The 22,414-nt window shown below is 44.8% G+C and overlaps 1 protein-coding gene across 2 annotated transcripts in view; it reads left to right on the forward strand.

Moving 5' to 3' along the window:
* The window catches only part of LOC119437298 (fibronectin-like), an 84,707-nt gene that overhangs the window by 56,736 nt on the left and 5,557 nt on the right, over positions 1–22,414 (forward strand). Inside the window, exons 9-11 of one of the 2 annotated variants that reach the window (XM_037704355.2) lie at positions 1,508–1,718; positions 3,219–3,398; positions 6,909–7,060. In XM_037704355.2, coding sequence (XP_037560283.1) covers positions 1,508–1,718; positions 3,219–3,398; positions 6,909–7,060 — 543 coding nt within the window. Of the gene's footprint in view, positions 1–1,507; positions 1,719–3,218; positions 3,399–6,908; positions 7,598–22,414 lie in introns of those variants that run through there. The other variant, XM_037704356.2, reaches the window with a different exon arrangement.

A 22,414-nucleotide genomic window follows, 5' to 3' on the forward strand; every position in this document is an offset into this window, starting at 1 on the left:
ACAGGATAGCGCTTCCCTCACAACCACGGTGTAATAAAAAAGCCGCAGTTTCCCCCGAAAGGTGAAGCGTCGATTGCGATGGAAAATTACATCTATACGAAGTAAGGCTAGTAATTTTATTGGCCATATAATGTTGTAAATATTCGCTAACTACATAAATAAACAAGCGCGGTATCAAGCGCGCACAGGTCAACATGAAGACATCTCGCTCGATGACCGCGGAAACTCGTCAAAACGCTGGAGTGAGAAAGAACCCCATCGGCAGCTAGCAAACTGACCTTCGCACTGGCTCTCGCGTCACCGCGAACTAAACGTCGAAAGCACAGCGCATACGTAGCTACCGGCACTCGGAGAATGCACCTCGTCCCATCGCAGATAGCTTTGAAGATGATTCTTTACACCATGGTCCCCACCTTCTTCCACCGTGCTCACAACAGAAACATTTTTATGGAACCCACAGACTTTACAAGTAGTTAAAAAAATACTCGCGCACGCGCAGCAAATCATATCAACCTGTCATATTATAAAAGCCACCCTGTAAAGTATGTAGCTTAAAAAACAAACAAAACACAGACAAATGCTAATTATCAAGGTAGGTGAACTCCTTATCCTTTAAACGATTGTGGTTTGAGTGACACACGCTTTCCCGTGCTTCTTGGAATAGTTTGATTCCACGAGCTTACGAATTAGTTATCCTCAATGTCTGAAAATATTTTCTTTTCTTTAAAAGCAGGATAACGACAATATTTCTTGCAATGGTTAGTAAGATGTGAATGTTCCTGAGGCTCTTAAGAATGCGTGATGTTCCCTGTTGCGATCCTTGACGCATCTTCCGGATTGTCCCACACACACTTGACCGGAAGAACTCTGTGTGCTCGTGTGCTTCAAGATCTGTTAATTATGAACTTAAACCAACCAACCCATCTCGTCATTTTACTGGAGCAGAAAAGATGAGGATGATGTAGTGGCTCGGGGTTGTGGCCTCAAAGTTGCCCAGTCGGACATGGTCACAGGCACCCAAATACGTCTTAAGTTGAAACGCCCGAAGGAACTTCACGTGAGCTTATACCAAACTGCGGACCGAATAAATAAAACAATCAGTGCACCGGTAAGTTACCTAATGAGTAGAAGTCTAGGTCAGTGTAGAAGCAGTGAATGTCTCAGTCTTTCCTGAACTCAATACAGAGGAAGGTGTAAGGCACGCCAAGAGCGATGGAATACTTCATGTTGTTATTTTGTGGGAGTTAGCTTGTTGGAAGTACCTGGTCTTAACAATTTGGGGTTCTTTTAAAATATAGCGCCTTCGAAGCCGTCGTCTGTGCGCATGTATGTGTTTGCTCGAGCGCGCGCGTGCTTGAATCGAGTTCTAGATATGCATTCGCACGAAGGCTTCAACTGATGTTTTGTATAGAAGGGCTCGGCTTGTTGGTGTAACCAATATGTTCACGGATCTCGCTTCTTAACAACTGCATTATCGCTCTGGACTTGTCCTTACCTTCGTCTGCAGGTTGCGACGAACTACAGCAACTGGGTGAATTGCGAGAACTCGACGGTATGCGACGAGGTCGTGTTGCACGGCTGGAACTCCTCCTTCAAAGCGGGCTTTGTCAGGATCTCAGAGCTTAGACCGCACACAACGTATTCACTATCAGTGAAAGGCTGCAACGATCTAGGATGTGGTGACGCGAACACAGTGGTCATCACAACGGACATGTCAGGTATTTTTGCTGCTAACTGCAACAATAGATATTACATTTTTTGTTCATTTTATGGTTTAATGCTAAGGTGCCAGAAAGTGCCTGAAATACGCGTACATTTATTTACGGCTCTTCAATCGGTCTCTCTTGTTGCGCTCACTGTGCGGGGCCATCGAGGTTCAAAGAATTCTCGAGTTTCCAGACGTGGTACCGCCGTTATGGTCACTCATTATCGCACGTATCCGCTATCCGTGGCATTGGAAACGATGATGATGACGAAGAAAAAAAATTGAGCCAGTTCCACGCTTGTGAAAACTGACGAAACAGCGAAGCTTGGCAAGCGTGTATGTATAGCGCAGTGGGTATGACACTCTCCTTCGGGCCGTGAGTACCCAGGTTCAAATCCTGCCTCTTTCATTTTCTCTCTCATGTGTGTCTCTCTCGCTCTCATTTTCTCTTTCTTTCGCCCATAGCAAGTTGTGTTTCAATCGTGGGGACAACGCAATCATATGGTTCTCATAAATGCATGTTCTGCAAGGGTGGGTGTGTATAGCTTAGTGGTTACAACGCTATTAACCGCGATGGCGCGGTTAATATTTTAATATGTAACGCGTAAATAAAAAACATAATAAAATAGCGTAGCTTGCACTGCAGGCGTAATGCTAAAGAGACAGCAGAGTTGATGGGGCACCTAGCTAGTCGTGGCTTTTGGTTTAGGCTAAGCACTACCAAGTCATCCCATGCATTTTCCGGAATTTATCGCGAAGCGCGGCCTCTTCCTAGGGAGTACGAACTATATTTGGGCGTCCCATGGCTTCTACTGATCGAGCGCCGCCGCGCACAGGCGCACATAGCTGTGCCTAAAGGTCAGCGCACGCGCAGATCCAATGGTTATCACGGCGCATGCGCAGATCTCAGCGCGGCGGCGGAAGCCGGTTGAGCGCAGTGTCTCGGAGCTGCTGCCGACGCCGCCCGCGCGGCCGCGTTTCCCCGGCGCGAACGCCGGAAACGTGTTCGCTGTCGGCGCATGCGCAGTACACAGGCGGTAGGTAGCGACAGGTGTTCTCGCCGCTGCGGCGTCGCTGGTCGTCATGGCTACGGCGCGGCTGGCTTTTATGAAACACCATACTTTTTACGGCTAGCTTAAACAGCTTCGCTGTTAATGACGACGCAACTGCATGTCGTGCCCGTGTAATAGAGTGCGCGCGCGTTGATTTGAAAATCTACTCGCCAGATTTTATATAATACGTTTATGCACTCAACTCAATTTTCTTTGCACGCGGCTTAGCCGATGCACTTGACAGAATATGGGGAAAGTTCTTAAACAACGGCTTAAGTTGGAATACAATTAATAGGACTTTAGTTTCTTTCTGTTCGAACCTCTGACACGCGGTGCAGCAGCAATAAAAAAAAACAGCAACGGAGTCCCACCAGCGGGGATGTACTGCAACATAACGTTTAAATGTAGATTCTGCCCACGGCGTCGATCGTCACGTCTTGTCTCCGCTACACGTTTTGCAGAGCCGAGTGAGCCTAGTGGCCTGACAGTGAATGCAACAGTAGATGGTACTTCGGCTCACCTCGAGTGGAAGGCGCCGGATGAGCCAGGGGGTCCGCTGACGGGCTACGTGGTCTCCTGGCAATGCGACCAGGACCATCTCATGGCTGCGAGCACGGATGAATCCTTTTTTACCGTCCCTGGTATGCAATGCTCTTTTTTTTCCTCCAAATAACTGCGTGATGAGCTCGTTCTCGCCGGACATTTATCCATTCAAGGTGATCTCTAAAAATTTTCCAAAAACATTTCCTTCGTGTCCCGTCGTATTATACAAGCATAGAGTAGGAGTGATCAGTTTCACTCATCACTCCTACAAATAGTTCCTGCCTAGTCGGTGCCTTATACAGTATATGTGTATGGTTCATATTGTCAAGTGCGTATATCTTAAAGCAGTACAGACAAGAATACGGTGAGAGACTCAAGTCAAGCGCGAGCTCGCTAGAGAAATGTTTATTCCATAAAAGACACAATATGCACAGATCACCAGTTATCTACATGTGTTTGTGTATTAGCATCATCATATTTGGCATATTAAGTCTACTGCAACAAGATTGCGTCTCACAGTGATCTCGTTACCTGTCCTGCACCAGCAGGTGCCAGCCTGAACCTGGAATTTCATAATATAGTCACTACGTTTAACCTTCGGCCGTCTCGACGGTGTTTTTCATCTCCGTGCTCATTTCTGCTGCTCTAAAAGACCATCGGTTATCTTTTCTATGCATTACGTGACTTGTATTATCCCACTTATTCCCCTTAATCTTAATTGGAATATCAGATCCGCGGGTTTTCTTCTGTCAAATGTGGACAAGAGCGCTGTCTTTTTCTTAATAAAAATGTCGCAGTTTTGCCTGAAAGGCGTAGCATTGGTTGCGATAGCAAAAATAGTAGACAGCTATACAAAGTAAGGATACTAGTTTTATCGGCCGCATAAAGTTGTACATATTCGCTTGCAAACTAAATTAACAAGCATGGTGTCACGCGCGCACAGGTAAACATAAACACATCTTGCTCGATGACCGCGGAAAGTCACTCTCAAAATGCTGGAGTGAGGAAGCGCGGCTGCAGTAGCGAGCGACTTGACTTTCTTGCTTTCTCTCGTTTCAACGCGAAGTAAACGTCGAGAGCACAGCGCATACAAAGCAACCGGCACTCAGGAAACTTTGTCGACTACGCAGGCCTTTTTGAACATTAGGCCTCCGAGGGCGCGAACTTGATCCGCATAGCAGATTGCTTTGAAGACGGGGTCCGTGAGGGCGTGAACTTTGTCCACATCGCCGATCGCTTTCAAGATACGGCGTCCGCGCGGCCTTGCCGTAAGCAGCAGCCCTCGGCTGACCCTCGCAAGCTTTCACTCGCACATACAGCGTACGGTGCAAGGGGACGATGTTATTGCGTTTGGACTTTATACGGAACATCACGGTGACGCCGACGAAGACGGCAGAAATTAGCTTGGAGAGCCCACATTGCTGCAGAGATCTCTCCACGCGAAGTGTCCTTCCAGGCGTCTCATCACACCGCCGTTAGAAGAGCGTCAGCAACGCCTTGCGCATGGCGAGACGCGCGTGTATCTCGTGCACGCGCACGCGGCTGCGCGTGTGCTCAATCTTCAGACGTGGTTGGCTGTGGAATGGGATGCTGTTAACTCTGCTTGCCAATTGTGTGAATGTGTTTTAGTGTTAAGTTTCCGGGCAAAAGTTCGCCCACAATAAACCAGTTTGTTTAGTGCGCTTCATTGAAGAGTGCTACAATATGATTGATATCGCAATAAAACGTAATTGACTGTAGTTGTGTCATAGCTTTCATAGTTTCTTGTGGCGCTTTAAAATATACATGCTGGACTTCAAACCACCATCTCCATCATAGTTTTGGTGCAGGATAATATTTACTCCAAAGGCACTTTTCGTTTACGAATCACGCCTACCTAGGGCGCGAATGGAGACAGTAAACTTACATCTGACATAAACTTCTGACAGTAAACTTCTGACAGAATCTGACAGTAAACATCAAATAAATTTTATTTTCCCCGAGGCGCGAACACACTCTCAGGAAGCAGGCATAGTACCCGTCGTTAATACCACACAAACGACAATATTCAGTAAATTGTTCTCTCCCACCATCCCCATGAATTGTATTACAAGGATGAACAAAAAAGGCGTAATTGGCATTTACGTTCTATAAGATGTTCTGTTGTCCGTATTGCCTTGTTAGCGTGTCCAAGTCTTCCAAGTGGAGGAGTATCTGGGCAGTCACTTCTGGGCAGATTTGGGTATAACACACCAGATCTGTTTTCACCTTGGTACGCGAGATAATGGGTGGCGGACTTGCTGTCTGTACTACAGAAAGACGAGCACGCAGTGATCCATTTCATGTGGTTAAAAGGCGTACTCAACGGTGGGCGGGCAAAGAAACCACATCCACTGAACTACTGTGTGGCGTGCTTTTTCTTTGCTTTTTTGTGCCAGCCGGTAACAGACGAAGACGGCACCAGCTTTCTGGGCTGTTTACAAGACATTGAATTATCTAGTCCTTCGGAGCCAAGGCTTCTGGCACGACCTCCGCATGAAATTGTATAACACACCCGTTGAACAGTTACTTGCAATACAACACTTTCCAGACTCCAGGCTGTCCTTCAGTCCACAGAAAACTATACAATGCAGGTGCACACAAGCGGGGGAGTTGCCATTTTAAACACGACCATCAAATTTGAACCCATGTAGCTCATCTGAATTTGTACAGCAGTGATTGGTCGGACAGCAATGAACCCTAATGGAGAGCACTGATAAGAGATTGTTTATTGTGAGGCGAGTAAGTTAATAAACATAGAAGCCTCAGCCTGCACCATATAAATACAGCAGGCTACTGCGGCGAACGGAATCCTTTAAAGAACAAGACGGCGGACAGCTCTTGCCTCGCGTTTGTATACAACAGATTTATTAACTTTATCTCGGGTGCATGAATGTTAAGCTGTTTTCATTTTCTTTCTCGTAATTTAAATAAAGTATTTCCGTCTGTCCATCAGCGTATTACGGTTTACAGAAGAGCAGAACACCGGACCCAAATGGCTACCAAAGCACTATTAGGGCCATCTTGTGACGCTTTCTACAGGTACAGTGGCTTATAAACGTAGTAGTGTTGCGTCGATCTTTTGGCAGACTAAGAAAAATACAAAAGATGCAATCCGCTATACCCATATGATTATTGTTGACGATGCCTCTGCACCGTAAGGCAGGGTTCGTTCACTTACAGTGCTCTGAACTTTAGTAGACGTCAGCGTCAGAGCATGGCGCCACCAGCGCTGCTATATGCAAGTACTTTTTCTGGTGCTTCAGGATTCCGCGAGAGGAAATGAATGGGCTGAAACTCCCTGATATAGAGCATGCATGTTCAGGTTATAGCATCACGTAGCTGATCGTAACTCATGAAAGCATGTTCTACACTTTCTTGTCCGAAAAGTCTACTTGCCGTCTTTCTCGCTTTCACGCTTGAAGAGCTGCGCATCATAATCTTACCAATCCTTGACATAATACATGTGAGCACGACGATAAAGTAAGGACGAATAATTACACGTTGCAGAATTCACTGCTTTAATGCCAACTACTACTGGAGTGAAAGTGGCAACTATTTTCAACTTTCGCTATCGTTTCACTCTATAGGTCTTCCTTCCACGGCCCAGGAGTGCACCTTCTCAGTGTCTGCTTTCAACAAGGCGTCTGACGAGCGGCAACTGCGTGGAAAATCTACTACTCTGACGACGCCTTGGCCCCCCAGAACTGATCTGACCACCACTGCCACTGCGGAATCTTAGGTGCGCTGGGATCTTCAGTTCAAACGCGACGGCAATCACGACTCTAATAGACGAATCAAAAAGAGAAAAAAGATAGACAAGGTGGTTGCTTTGTTTCATCTATGCCTTTGTGTTAATTTCCGTAAAGGTGCGATTGTACTAATGCTAGTATTTCGTCCTTTCTTCTGTCCCGTCCCAAATTTTGTTTTTTTGTTTTCTTCAACAACATTACCTTCTATAAGCATCCATTGATAAGGAACCTACAGAGAAATGAAGCTGATCTTTCGAGGCGAAAGCTGACTGCAGAAGTCACACAATAGAAAATGATGATAATGATGATGATGCTGATTTATTAAAGAACTAGATGAGTTAATAGAAATGACTCGGTAAACTTACGTATAACAAGTGTGTTTGACACGCTGCTGAATGGTATCATAAATTAAAGCGAATCGTAAGGCGTCCAAGCACATGTGTCTCTAAACGCAGACTCGTGGGTCACATCCTGTCAGCGGCGGGTTGCAAGGGGTAACCGCCACTTAGCACTGTCCCTTATCACGATCGGCACTCTTCCTCGCAGCACAGTGCGGCGCCAAGAATTAAAGGCTCGCTATCGCTCACGTTGGCAAGCTACATTGTGATCTACGTATTTGCTAAATCAGGGAGATTATTAACAGACGTAGAAATTGCGAATAAGTGAATGTTTTAAGTCGTCGCGCGGTTATTTTTCAAGAAAATATGCTAAAATATGCCACCAAATACTGGGGTGAGTGGGTTAAGACATACGCAAAATCTCACCCGTTGGTTGACAGACAATCTAAAACACTTTGCGCACTATATAGGGCCTCCTTACTCCAATAAACGCCAATAATTATCATCATATAGGGTATCCCAGCTACCTTTATTCAAGCTGCTCCACAATAGAAAAAATTGAAAAAAAAATGCGGTGCAAAACCCGATTTTAAGACCTATGGTGTTCGTTCATCAGAGATATGTCGACCGAACACGGAAGGACTTATAGTTGTGTCTTGCAATCTGTTGTTTTTATTAATTTTTTTTTCGTTGAACAGCTTGGATAAAGTTAGCTCGGACACGCTGCATACTCCCTGTCAATGGATGAAACACATGTGTGTTTATTGGTTGACAGCTAATTAATTCTTTCCCGAGAGAAGGCTTCTGCGCATAGCACGAGTGGAACCATGACTGCAAGGTATCTTCAAAGAAATAAAATTAAAGAAGAAACGTCCTCGAATAGGGTAAACCTGCAGTGGAACAAACTGAAATATGTGAAAGTTTATGGAGGAAAAAAACATATCTAGAGGGAACCTGTCTGATTATGTAAATCAAAAAAGCGGCCGAGTGTCGGGTTTTCGTAATAGAAATCCATTCCCTGCATATCGCATCAAAAGTACTTTTTGCGAATTATATGGAAATGCTATTTGGGATGTGAATTTTTTCGCACAGCATGGGCATATAATCAGCACCAGTTCCCTAAGATCTTTAACGTTGAGTTTCGGAATGGACACCATTGCAGTGCAGTGTGATGGCTCAACTGAACGAGTCTCCTCACGTTTATTCAACCTCAGGGAAGAAACAAATGCGTTTCTTACAAAAAACGAAATCAACATGGGCAGTTGTCCGACAATGACTGGCACTGAGTCGCTCTGGAAATCGGCGTTCCGTTTTTACCTGTCATCGACATGAATATTCTTTATGCGAAAGTGCAATATAAAGAGTGGTGATGCATTACAAATCCACCAAAGCGACCAAAGCTTAGGGGAATCAAGAGTTCTTTTATGTGTAATGTAAATGTAATCTGTGAGAGGAGAACCACCATCCACAACGTCTGATGCGATTATTCATCAATTCAGCTACGGTGGCGGCTTTCCTTCCTCCGTTCTCTGTGTGTGCTATTGGTGTTTGAGTTATAGATCTTGGTGAGCGAGGGTTAGCTGGCGTCACTTACAGCCATGACAACGGATATCGAACATTCCTTCAGCCGTAGCTATAGGTGGCACGCAGTATGTGAACTTTGGAGCCAGTAGAGGGTCGTCAATATACCTTGGTATTCTGCCTAATGAGCGCCGCTACGCAATGAGCGAGAAAATTGAAGGTAACACAAATTAAGTAACCAGGCCCTATTGGCTTAATTGCTTGCTCTTAAGTTCTATGTGCTACGTTAACCTATGATTACAGCTATGTTCTACATATGCTGTCACAATCACGAGTGTCGCTGGCTGACACTTTGAGGACAGCACGTTTTAAAAATGCACACACACATACACACACACAAAAATACGAAGATGGTGAAAGTACAAATGCCGCCGCCGTAGCTCAATTGGTAGAACATCACACACGTAATGCGGAAGGCAATGACAAGTTGCCTTTCCGTCCACGTTTCACTTCTATTTTTCTTATTATTTCTGCACTTCATTAAAAACTGTTTATTGTCTGTTGGCATCATCTGGTTGAGCTAGCAGCAACCAGAACCTATCTGTTGCCCTTATTCTTCCTGCTCGCTGTTTACCCATCATAACTACGTGCATGTATCAAAACTTATTAAGGGAGAAACCCTCAACTTTTGTGAGGTAGATTCAAATTCACAACTAGAGGCACATTTGCTGATGCGCATAATATGTGCAATGGCTCAGGTCAAGTTTTCACTGTTGTTTGCGATATTGTCAAGTTGTAATGACGGTGACGAACACAGTTGCGACAACTGTGAATCACGTAACTAATTCTTCATCGGGCGAACTTGTGTCTAGCAAAACGAGTAACACTGAAGCACAACTATAGCGGCCAGTTAAGTCGGTAATCGTCGAAAACCTGATCTGCGGAATCAAGCTCGCCGGCTTTTGTACAAAACTCGTCCAAGGTTCTAGCGTGATCGCTGGTGCTCGTATACCTTCCAGAAAGTACAACACTATTCGCGTCGCGCGTACATTCTGCTCACACAAGGTTCAGCGATATCGTACAAAATAGATAAAAAGGATAAAATTTGAGTAAGTTCCAGATCATGCAGGCACGTCTTGTAGTGAACCATAACTTTAAGCTGTTAGCGGTTGAAACACAGTCCCCGAGAAAAGAAGAAATAATTCACGTGCCAATATATGTTCCATCGGGGGCCTGCAAAAAGACCTTACAGAGACCGCTTGCTGTACTCGATCAAAGACTTGAGGGAAAACAAATGTTCAACAATAATGTTCGCGCGTTTCTTCCAGCTTCAGCTGGGACATGTTGTTTGCATGAAGTGATCTTCTGTACCACAAATACTTGACACCAGGGTTTGAGTACATGATCTACAGAGGCCTGAATTCTAGGCAGTTGGAAAAGTGAAAGAATTCACTCGCTGTTATGTTTCTCTTTTCAGTACGACATACATGTCTGAACTAAGTGTTTCAAAAATGAAGTACGTCAAATCTGAATACAGAGCTAACTCCGTGTGACGAATATTTCCAATTTCTATAAACCAACGGGATTATCAAGTTTGCAGAGAGAGTTCAACGAAGTAGTATAATTGAAACACCAGCTGTACAGTTTCAATTAGCGCTATTCCTCTTTGCCATCACTAACGTAGTACATTTAACTGTAGGTTAGAGTTTCTTACGTATCTTCAATTGCGCTGGTAAAGATTTCTATTTATCTTCGTATTGTAGGGTTGAATTTATGAGTATATAAATGTTGTCATGAAACTGTGTACCTGTCTTCTACTTCTCGCTACCTTTGTCATTGCATGTTATTGTATGTGTCTTCTGAAAACTTTATATTGGTGACTTAAATCAGATCTGTTCCTGGACACTGAAAAATTTGTAATGTTGCCTTAACAACAAAAAGTTTTGGAAATGCCTAGTTCTATACTTAACGAAATGTTTTTTTTTTTTGTTTGCCAAATTTGTTCTGGCGCTGCTCAACAGCGATCATCTAGATTCGAGATGAACCTGATATCATCATCATCATTCGTCTATATTTATGTCCTCTGCAGGACGAAGGCTGCTCCCTGCAATCTCCATTTACCCCTGTCTTGTGCTAGATGATTCCTACTTGCGCCTGAAAATAGCCCAATTTTATCACCCCACCTAGTTTTCGGCCATCCTCGACTGCGTTTCCTTTCCCTTGGCACCCATTCTGTAACTATAATTGTCCACCAGTTATCTACCCTACGTATTACATAACCTGCCAAGTCCCATTGTTTTCCTATAATGTCAACTAGAATGTCGGCTATCACCGTTTGCTCTATGATCCACACCGCTCTTTTCCTGTCTCTTAACCTCACGGGTAACATTTTTCCTTCGATCGCGCTATACGCGGTGCTAAGATGGTCGCGAGCTTCTTTGTTAACCTCCAAGTTTCTGCATCATATGGTAACGCCGGTAGAATGCAACGATTGTACACTTTTCTTTTCAACGACAGTGGTTAGCTCCAAGTCAGGATTCGGTAATGCCTGCCGTATGCGCTGTAACCCATTTTTATTCTTCTGTAAATTTCTTTCTCATGATCAGGGTATCCTGTGAGTGATTGACCTAGATAAACTTACAGTGTGTAGAGGCTGACTGGCAATCCGGAATTCTTCTTCCCTTGCCAGGCCATTAAACATTATCTTTGATCGTCCTCTGCACATTAACCTTCAGCCCCACTCTTACACTTTCTCGGTTATAGTTCTCAATCATTTTTTTTGTAATTCGTCCCAAGTGTGGCTGAACAGGACAATGTCATCTGCAAACCGAAGGTTGTTAAGATATTCGCCTTGATCCTCACGCTTAAGCCTTCCCAGTCTAATAGCTTGAATACTTCTTCTAAGCAAGCATAGAATAACAGTGGAGAGATTGTGTCTTCTTTCCTGAGTCTTTTTTGACGGGTAACTTTATACTTTTCTTGTGGAGGACCAAGGTAACTGTGGAATGTTCGTAGATATTTGCCAAGATATTCACGCGTGCCTCCTGTACTCTTCGATTCCACAGTACTTCTATGACTGCTGGTATCTATATTGAATCAAATGCCTTTTCATAATCTACGAAAGCCATGTAGAGAGGTGTGTTGTATTCCGCAGATTTCTCGATTGCCTGATTGATGACATGGATGTGATCCACTATATAATATCTCTTCCTGCAGTCAGCCTGTTCTCTTCGTTGATTGAAGTCATGTTTCCCTGATTCTATTGGAAATTATCTTGGTGGGCATTTTATACAATACTGAAAGCAAGGTAATGGGCCTATAATTCTTCAACACTTTAACGTCTCCCTTCTTATGGATTAGTATAATGTTGGCGTTCTCTTCCAGCTCTCTGGTACACTTGTTGATATACTTGTTGGTAATAGCATGTGTTGCCTAGGTGCAGCCTTGCTTAAAATATTCGTAAAAATTCCTGGTTAAATGGCAACATATACAGGGTGCCAGCGGAGCAATTACGTACATATAAAATAATTTGGTGCGCATCCTTCATCACTTCTTTCACTTCCTATTTTGTAGTTCATCTTAAACGTTAAAGAACCCCAGGTGGTCAAAATTATTCCGTAGTTGCCCACTACGGTTTGCATCATAATCATATACTGGTTTGACACATTAAAGTGTGGAATTTCATTTTAAACTTTTTTTCAATGTCGAGATACAAACTGATAGTCTCAGAGGCACAGGAGCCATCTGTTACGGTGAAGCATGAAAGCCCAACATATAACGAAGCCGTTTCTATAGAGAAGCTGCATTACAAGTTTTATTTGCCGCTAAATAAGCGACATACCTTGAAGCTTTGCTTGCATATGACTCTTGACGCGGAATTAATTGCCGGTAAATTTAAATTCTGAGCCACTTTTTCCTCACAGGATAGAAGAAAAAGATCCGTATTATGCTCGTATCACGCCTTTATTAACACGATAGAAATAATCTTTGCAGGCAAATCAGGCATAACGTGCCCTCAATTTCCACCAGATATCAAGTCGGTGCCTCCTTCAGCTCACTGAGAACCACGGGGTAGCCTACCACATGCCTAGTATTACGCAAATAAAAAATGAAGAAAACATTCATTCGTTAATATTCTGAAAAGCTCCTAATCCACAAGCTCACGTCCAACGACCGGAATAGAAACCATGACATCGGCGTCATCAAAAGATCTTCGTCCCTGTCGTCCTGCTTCTGTCGTCACACACGCACTCGCCTCAGACACATAGCTGTTCGTCTTACACAAACATGTTAGTCCACCTGTTAACCCTTTGCCTAATCCCAAACGATGCTGGGTAGCCAGCTATCAGCAAAATTCCTCGTACAGTGCGTGTGATATGTGTTTTGTTTAATAGTTTTCTAAACGACTAATTTACTCCTGCTTCTTTGGCATCAAAGCGCGGATATTTTCCGGCGTAGCGGTGACGAGCTCGACGCGCTCCCCTCGCGGCGCAGTCGTCGTGACCGGCGCGTGGCTTGGGAATAGAACATGTCCTACCTAACGCCAAAGCCACTAAACCAGAGTGCATCGGGCGCTAGCTTAGCTGGCCAGCAGCATTATTACCTACAATACAGTTTCACTGAAGCGAGCATGCTTAGTTAGCGCCCTCGGCAAACATAAAAGTTCAGCAGGTGTAACACTATTGTAACACAGGAAGGCGAAAGCCTTCGGCACATTTGGTAATACTTGAAGTTATACAATCGGGGTTAGACTTGTTTATAAGTTATAATGGTAATGCATTAAGTTGCACAATCGGGGCTAGACTTATTGCAATACATAACGAGCCGCAATGGAAAGTACACGTGTGGCACTGAGTCGATCTCCTGAACGCCACATATGAACACTTAACGTAGTACCTAAAGTGCAGCATGTTAGTGCACGCACAAGGCCACACTTGTATTCAGCGAGATGGCTGCGATGTAACGTGTGCAATCACGCACGCAAAAGGCGCACCTTTAGTAAATTTCAGAACCGTGGAGCAGCCGTAGCTTCAGGGAAGCGTGCTCGTCTCGCTTCCCGGAGGCCCGGGTTCGATTCCCACCCAGACCGAAGTATACCAAATTTTGTTTTCAAAGCGCCTAATTTAATTCGTTTACAGGAACTTCCCTGAGAAATGTGACGTCAATCCGACCATTTTTGAGGCATCGGCCATTTTCGTAACGGCGCAGTTTCGCCAAGGTGACCACCAAGGACACCGCCAACATGTACAGTCAACCACAACAGTTTGCGGACCACGCGAGCGCGTGGCCAAGAGCCTCTTCGCGACACTTCCGCTACGTCACCAGCGATCGACAGCAGCGCTACGTTGAAGACGCATCCCTCCTTAAATCTATGGCCTGTCTATTTTCGCACTGTGCGCAAATATTTTCTACCTATCTCTTTCAACGTGACGCGCTCTTTCTTAGCCAGGGCTACTTGCTTATATTTTAAGAGCAGAATATCAGTACAAGTAATCAGACAGCGTATTCTTCGGTTGTTATCAGTTCTATTTTCGCGTAGCGACGCTGTTTTTTTTTTTTTCGTGAGTGCGTGAGTGAGCGGTGAGGCAGCCATGGGACACAGATGCTTAGTCAGTAGGCAGAATTTTTCCGTTCCTCCCCCATCGCTAAGTGACAGTAGCGGCCGGGATTTGATCGCCTGCGCCCAGGTTTTGCTGCGCAAAGCCCGAACCACCGCGCTGCTATAGTGGTTACATTTAGAAAAATAAGAAATAATCGGGTGCGATGACTCTTTTTATAACCCTTTGTGACACGGCGTCCTCGTTTGGGGACTCGAACTTCGGAGGCGCGTCCCACGCCACGTGTTTCTTCAAATGACCTAAAACTCAGTGTGCACATTCGTGTCCGCTTCCTGATGGGACAACTAGCGGTCAGTTAACTTCATTGTCCTGCGTATTGCTGCAGATGATCACTTTGCTGGAGACACTACCATGTTAGACAATCGTTCGACGTGCCGCGTTCCAAGACCAACGTCAAGAGTATTTTTTTTCTCCGGTCGACACGAATACAACCGAAAAAGCAAGTGTGCATGCGTTTCGGGCCTAATAGTTGATTCTTTTTATGCAAGCATTGAAGCTGACGGATTTCAGAATAATTAGATAATGAGTTATACGCTAATTAATTTTTTTTACTGAAACTCGCACAAAACAGCACATTGCTTCGTCTTCTTTCTTGGAATGTAATAGTGAGCGTCTTGAAATGATGCCATGCGCATTTGACGCATTTGCAGACAGTGCATCATAATTCGTGTCTGAAGGGGATGAATTTATTCACAAGACATTTACAGAAGTGTCATGAAACATAGGTCTCTCAATGATCTAGTAGGAAGTGAAATGTCCGCCGTTTTCTAGCACCTTATTGATGCGTGTGGGCATCGACTCGTACAAAGATTCAGTAATCTCCGGTCGACCGCGCAGGCTTTCCCATTCTTGTGCGATCGCTTGCCACAGCGTATCGGCCGTGCGGCCGCGGTTGGCTCGTGTGGACAGCCGTTTCTTCAACATGCCCCAGACATTTTCTATGGGATTCAAGTCGGCGCCACATGGAGGCCACTCAAGCTGGCAAACAGCATGTTCTTCTAGCAATGACTGGACGATACGTGCTTTATGGATCGGGCTGCGGTCGTGTTGAAAAAAATAGCAGCCGTCGCTGAAGGGACCGTCCAGCGCATACGGAACGAGGTGTCTAGTGATGACGTCGCAGTACCGTGACGCAGTGAAGGGCCCTTCCAGACGCACAAGGGGACCAAGGCCATCTTTGCTGATTGATCCCCACACGCTCACGGAACACCGTCCACTGGATAGAACACTCTGTTTGTAATTAGGCAGATATCTGCAAGAAATAGCATACAATTGGGTTCCAGCGGCGCGTCTAAAAATGTTGTGATTCCTCTTGCGTATGAACTTTATAATGCTGTTATAGAGTTGCAATAGAAAACGTGCAAACATCATTAGATAGTACTGAAAGACCCACTGGCAGCTTTTAATTAGCTTCAGAGTAAGTAGTACTATGAAACAATCGTTAATGTTTTCAACATAATACCACTACAGAAAAATCTCGTAATGTCCAAAAGCTAATTTTACGTGAAACATGTTGTGATGCAGAATTAGCTTCGTGAATTAACTGCCAATACACTGTAAACACACCTGCAGTTTAGTGGACGCCAAACCCGCTTCCGTTGGTCCCAGCGCGTGGAAAAAGTTGACTCGTCGCTAAAGATGACATCGGCCCATTTCTCTGTTGTCCAATCTTTCATTGCTGTAGCGAACATGAGTCGTTCTTGTAGCTGGCTGTCTGAGAGGCAGGGCTTCTGTGCTGCTACGAAAGACTGCAGGCCAAGCTCACTCAGCCTTCTTCTTACAGTCTCAGACGATACCGTGAGCGAGAGCGCTTCTCGGATATCCTCTACACTTTGAAAAGGATCAGCCACGATGGCGGCCGTAATCAGGCGGTCCTCTTCCTCAGGCGTGGCCCTTGGACGCCCACTGCGCTCCATATCTGTGAATCTGTCATCGTCGCGGAAAGCTTGAATAATCCTATTCACGGCAGTCCGGCTCCTGTTGGTTCGGCGGCAGATTTCGCGCTGAGGTATTCCCTCTATAAATAAACGCACAATGTGCCTTCTTTCGTCAAGTGGAACACGCAGCGGCATCTTTCCAAATAGGCAATCACCACGTGGCCTGAAGCAAGTCTACTACGTTTTCAGCGACTGATGCGAAGATGCGCCTATGTGTGAAAGAAAATTTTCTATGCATCCGCTTTTTCTTTATTTTTGATGACAGTGAAACACCTCCCTACCCTTTCTCTCAAGACGCAGAAGCAGCAACACTCATTGGACCAAGATGCTGCCAACCAAAGTGCGCCAGTAAACGTCGCGTAAAAAATCGTCGCAGCGCTTCGTGAAACTTATCTACCCACTGGCACACCAGTCGACAAAGGTTGCAGTGATTGCTCCGATACTGCTATCAAGCCAGATATGTGGCGGTCTTATCGCAGACAGCGCTCTGCGTCAACACAACGCACTAACAATGTCATGCACGGGAATAAAAAATTAACAGGCAGGCGAGTACCAAGAGGGCTCATATCCGGGAGAGCGCCCCTGTCGCCGCTAGGTGGCGTACCGCTAGGTGGCGCGGATAGGCAGTCTGGCACGCGCTCGCGTGGTCCGCAAACTTTTGTGGTTGACTGTACACCTAAGGCTTTCGCCTTAAAAAGCACTCGCTTGCCGTGCACTAATGCACATGCGCTGCGACAATAGCTGATCGCCTCGCTACAGCGAGCTGCATTCAATGTGCCGAACTATACAGCAGGCAAATTTTTGGTGATCCTGGCGTCGCCGGCGTGACGTATCCGACTTCGCCGGCCGCTGCCTGGCACTCCTATGGAAAGGCCTGAAAGCACGAAACGACCATGAAGTCGAATGGCAGGGCATTTGAATATACAGCCCTAATAGCACGCCTCCGAAAACAAATTTCGCGCCACTGAGAACAAAATGACGTAACTTCTGTTTTTAGCGGATATGACGTCACATTATTTTTTTCTTCCGCCGGAAGTGTTCCCTTCTCACACAGATGGCGCTAACCCCATGAACCGCCGATGAACCGCCATGTTTTGAACGTATGAGCTTCTATGGAAGCTTCGCTACCAGGTGTATTTGCCTTCATCATCATCAGCCTACATTTATGTGCAATGCAGGACGAAGGCCTCTCCAAGCGTATCCGATTACCCCTGTCTTGCGTTAGCTAATTCGAACTTGCGCCTGCAAATTTCCTAGTTTTCCCTAGGAAATGCGTACCTAGTTTTCTGCCGTCCTCGACTGCGCTTCCCTTCTCTTGGTGTCCATTCCGTAATTCCAATGGTCTACCGGTTATCCATCCTACGCATTACTTGGCCTGCCCAGCTCCACTTTTTCCGCTTAATGTCAATTAGAATGTCGGCTATCCCCGTTTGCTCTCTGAACCACACCGCTCTCTTCCTGTCTCTCAGCGTTAGGCCTAACATTTTTCGTTCGATCGCTCTTTGTGTGGTCCTTAAATGGTTCTCGAGCTTCTTTGTTAACCTCCAAGTTTCTACCCTAATATGTAAGCACCGGTGGGATGCAATGATTGTATACTTTTCTTTTTAACGACAGTGGTAAGCTCCCAGACAGAATTTGGCAATACCTGCTGTATGCACTCCAACCTAATTTTATTCTTCTGTAAATTTCTTTCTCGTGATAAGGATCCCCTGTGCGTAATGGACCTAGATAAACGTACTCCTTTACAGACTCTGGCTGACTGACGATCTTGAATTCTTGTTTCCTTGCCAGCCTATTTAACATTATCTATGCCTCCTGTACTCCTTGATTACGTAATGCCTCTATGACTGCTGCTATCTCTACTGAATCGAATGCTTTTTCATAATCTATGAAAGCCATATAGAGAGGTTTATTGTACTCCACAGATTTCTGTATTACCTGATTGATCACATGGATATGATCCATCTTAGAATATTGCTTCCTGACGCCAATCTGTTCTCTTGGTTGGCCGAAGTCAAGAGTTGCCCTGATTCTATTAGAAATTATCTTGGTGTATATTTTATACAATACTGAAAGCAAGCTAATGGGTCTACAGTTCTTCAATTCTTTAACGTCTTCCTTCTTGTGGTTGAGTGTAATGTTGGCGTTCTTCCAGCTTTCTGGTACACTTGAAGTCGTGAGGCATTGTGTATAAAGGGCCGCAAACTTTCTAAGCATGATATCTACTCCATCTTTGATTATATCGAATGTTATTCCATCTTCTCCAGCAGCTTTTCCCCTGGTCATATCTTTCAAGGCCCTTCTGACTTCATCGCTAGTTATAGAAGGAGCCTCTGTATCTTGTTCTTCACTACTTCGAATGAAAGTAGCTTGGCTGCTCTGGGTACTGTAGACGTCAGTATACAATTATTCCACTGCTTTTATTATGTCATCGAAATTGCTGATGATATTACCCTGCTTCTCTTTCAGTGCATACATTTTCCTTTGTCCTATGCCAAGTTTTCTTCTCACTGACTTCATGCTGCGTCCATATTTTACTGCTACCTCAATCTTTTCCACGTTAGAATCCCTTCCGTCGGATATCTCTTACTTTCTTGTTTTTGATCAGTTTCGACAGTTGAGCTAATTCTATCTGATCTCTAAAGCTGACACTTTCATCTTTTGCCGTTTCTTTATTAGGTCCTTTGTTACTTGGGAGAGCTTATCTACTGGTTGCCTTGGTGCCTTACCTGCAACTTCAATTGCTGCTTCTAGGATCAGCCTAGTTACGGTCTCATTAATTACCTCTATGTTGTCTTCATCTTCCTGTTCTAAAGCTGCATATTTGTTTGCGAGCACCCTTAATGCGTCTAGTTCGGCCTGTTTCTTCTTCACTAGTTTTCTTCTTTCTCTCTTCAAATTTAGAAAAATCCTAGACCTCACTAACCTATGGTCACTGCACTTTACCTAACCTAACACTTCTACATCCTGCACTATGATTGGATCGGCAGAGAGTATGAAATCTATTTCATTCCTTGTTTCTCCATTAGGGCTTTTCGAGGTCCACTTGCTGTTGCTGCACTTCCTGAGAAGGTATTCATTATTCGGAGCCTATTCCTTTCCGCGAATTCTGCCAACATCTCTACTCTAGTGTTCCTAGAATCGATGCCGTAGTTGCCAATTGCTTGCTCACCAGCCTGCTTTTTGCCCACTTTTGCATTGAAGTCGCCCATGACTACAGTATACTGAGTTTGCTAATTCAACATCTTCATGAAACTGCTCTATTTTTTTTCATCATTGTGACTGGAGGTTGGGGCGTAGGCTTGTACTACCTCCATTCTATACGTCCTAATCAGCATTATTACGACGACTGCTAGCCTCTCATTGATGCTGTACAATTCATCAATGTTGCCCGCTATGTCCTTATGGACTAGAGGTCCTACTCCGAATTCTCCCTTATCTGGAAGACCTCTGTAGCAGAGGATGTGGCCGTAGTCAGCACTGTATAAGCCTCACCAGTTATTCTAACCTTATTAGGCCAATAATATCCCAGGAAATACCTGATAATTCTTCAAAGAGTCCTGCTAAGCCAGCCTCACTCGATAGGGTTGAGGCTAGGTTCAGTTGCCAGGTTCAGTTTTCAGTGGCGGCCTGTCCGGACCCAGAGATTCTTAGCACCCTCTGCCGCGCCGCAGGTCTGACCGTCGCCTTGCTCAGGTGCGCCGCAGCCACCGGGGTCTGAGGGCCATGGCCTAATTGTAGGAGTCATGAGGAACGTAGTGGCTGAATGGAACGTAGGAACGTAGTAGGGCCTCCCTGGCGTAGTGGCCAGGGAGGCCCATTTCTGTTCTGGTGAGGGAGTGACTTTGTTGAAGCTTAGTGAGCCTTCCTAATTTGGTTGCACCTGCACTAGTATAGCCCCACTAGCTTCTTGCTGGTGTCAGGAGCCACTCCATGCCTGAAAATATAGTGGACTGGAGGAGGATTCGAACTTGCGACCTTCAGATTTGATGCCGGGTGTTCTAACTCTGCTACACGCCACCACCACTTTTGCCTTACGTAATATTTACGTGTACTAAATAATAGCCTTGTCAAACGTGGTTGCACCAGTTGCACCCGCCTCAAGCGTCAACCAAATCCCAATTGACATTTAGTGGACATTTGGTAATTTATACATTGTGAACTTTTACATCTTGGTATAACGCTGCAGCACTAAGTATTTTAGGGAGCCTTCATGACGACCCGTTAAGGTTCACTAATGCAGTTACGTTTGCCTTCTGCTCAGTTATGGTTTTCTGGGGCACCATTGTTTGCCACCAATTGTAGAACTTATCGTAGCGTTAGCGTTGTGTCGCACTAAACTTTATTAAAGCTCTCTTGTTTCGTGAAGATTTCCTTTGGCCACACCGTCCTTGAGTGTCGCCGATAGCCATCAACACGTGATATCAATTTCACGCATTTAACCAATGTGCAAGCAGTGAGGTGAAGCGATTTCCCGGGGGAGGGGAAATAATTCTTAAGATACCTTCTCGGTTGCCGTGCGATATGCCAGCCCATGAAATCCTCTACTAAGCGTACGTGAGAAACGAAACTTTCTAAAATGACATCAAGCGGCCTCAACGCAACCAAATTTGGTTACTAAGGTAATAAACGTCTCATAACCAGCGTTGCCAACTGAGACAATGAAGCTGCTAAATTATTGCTAGATCTTCCTCCGAAGTCGATAAAGGCGTAAAGTGCATTTTATATAATATAGGGGGGCTTGAAACATTATAATATAAACTAACATTGTGTGCTGCATCTACCGAAACGTTGCATGTTCGTCTAGTGCCCGTGCAAATGACGAATAAAGAGCGTATTGACAACAGGGTCCACAAAACGTTTACTGTATACTGTATTAAAAATTTTCACTGACGATTATGATACTCCCAAATGCGAGATTTGAGCGCTGCTGTATACGTGTTTTCATTGCGCGATATACCGGATATTCAAAATTAAGCTTTACGGAGTTTTTAAAAAGTGCCTGCGACCGGTAGCATTATTATTATCGTTGAGCAGGGTTACTCGAAGAGGCGGACATTAGTAGCACGAGAAATCGCAACACATGTTGAACTAATTAAGAAAAATTGACTGAAGAACTTCTTAGTTAATTACTTTATGACACATATTGCAATTTACGAATTGCAGCCGATGAGTTTGCAACACGCATCCACTTGAAATGAAATTCCAGCATGACTGTGATGTGTAGTGCGCGACGCGGTGCGGTGGTTGGAGACAAGGACCGTAGACAAGAACACCGCTTCTCTCGTCGTCTCGTCTCCGCTGCTCCGCATCGAGACTATAGGACGCACACACGCCTGCTTCTTGCCCGAACTTGCTGCCCGAACGTTTTGTGCCATGATAGTCGTTTTAAGTGTTTGTTTTTATGGGTTAATTTTTTTCAGTTTTATTATAAGTTTGTGTGTTTTTCCACAAACGGCTTTGTCCTCGATTGGGTTCTGGGAGGCTTCGCCTCGGAGAACCGTCAGAAAATATTAGACCAAAGAACCTGCCATCACAATGACACCAGTTTCCAGATAATATTTCCTATAGTGTGGGACGAAATACATGGGCGTTCCAGTTACTTTTGTGAATCAATGTATGAAACATCATTTCGGTAAAAATGTAAGTGGAACAACAGTACATTTTTACGGCGAGTTTGATGGCGCATATCTGCAACTGGTGTCATTCTGAAAATTCATTCCAAGTGGATACGCCTGACAAGCTCACCGGCTACAAATCGTAAATTGCAGTATGTGTCGTAAAGTAATCAACTGAGAAGTCAATTAGGTAATTTTTGGTAATCAGTTGAATATGTCTTTCGATTTCTCGCGATATTAATGCCCGCCTTATCGAATAACCCAGCTCAATTATAAGAATTATGCTAACTGCCACAGGCGATTTCTAAAAAT

Source organism: Dermacentor silvarum, chromosome 1, assembly GCF_013339745.2.
Source record: "Dermacentor silvarum isolate Dsil-2018 chromosome 1, BIME_Dsil_1.4, whole genome shotgun sequence".
Classification (NCBI taxonomy): Eukaryota; Metazoa; Arthropoda; class Arachnida; order Ixodida; family Ixodidae; genus Dermacentor; species Dermacentor silvarum.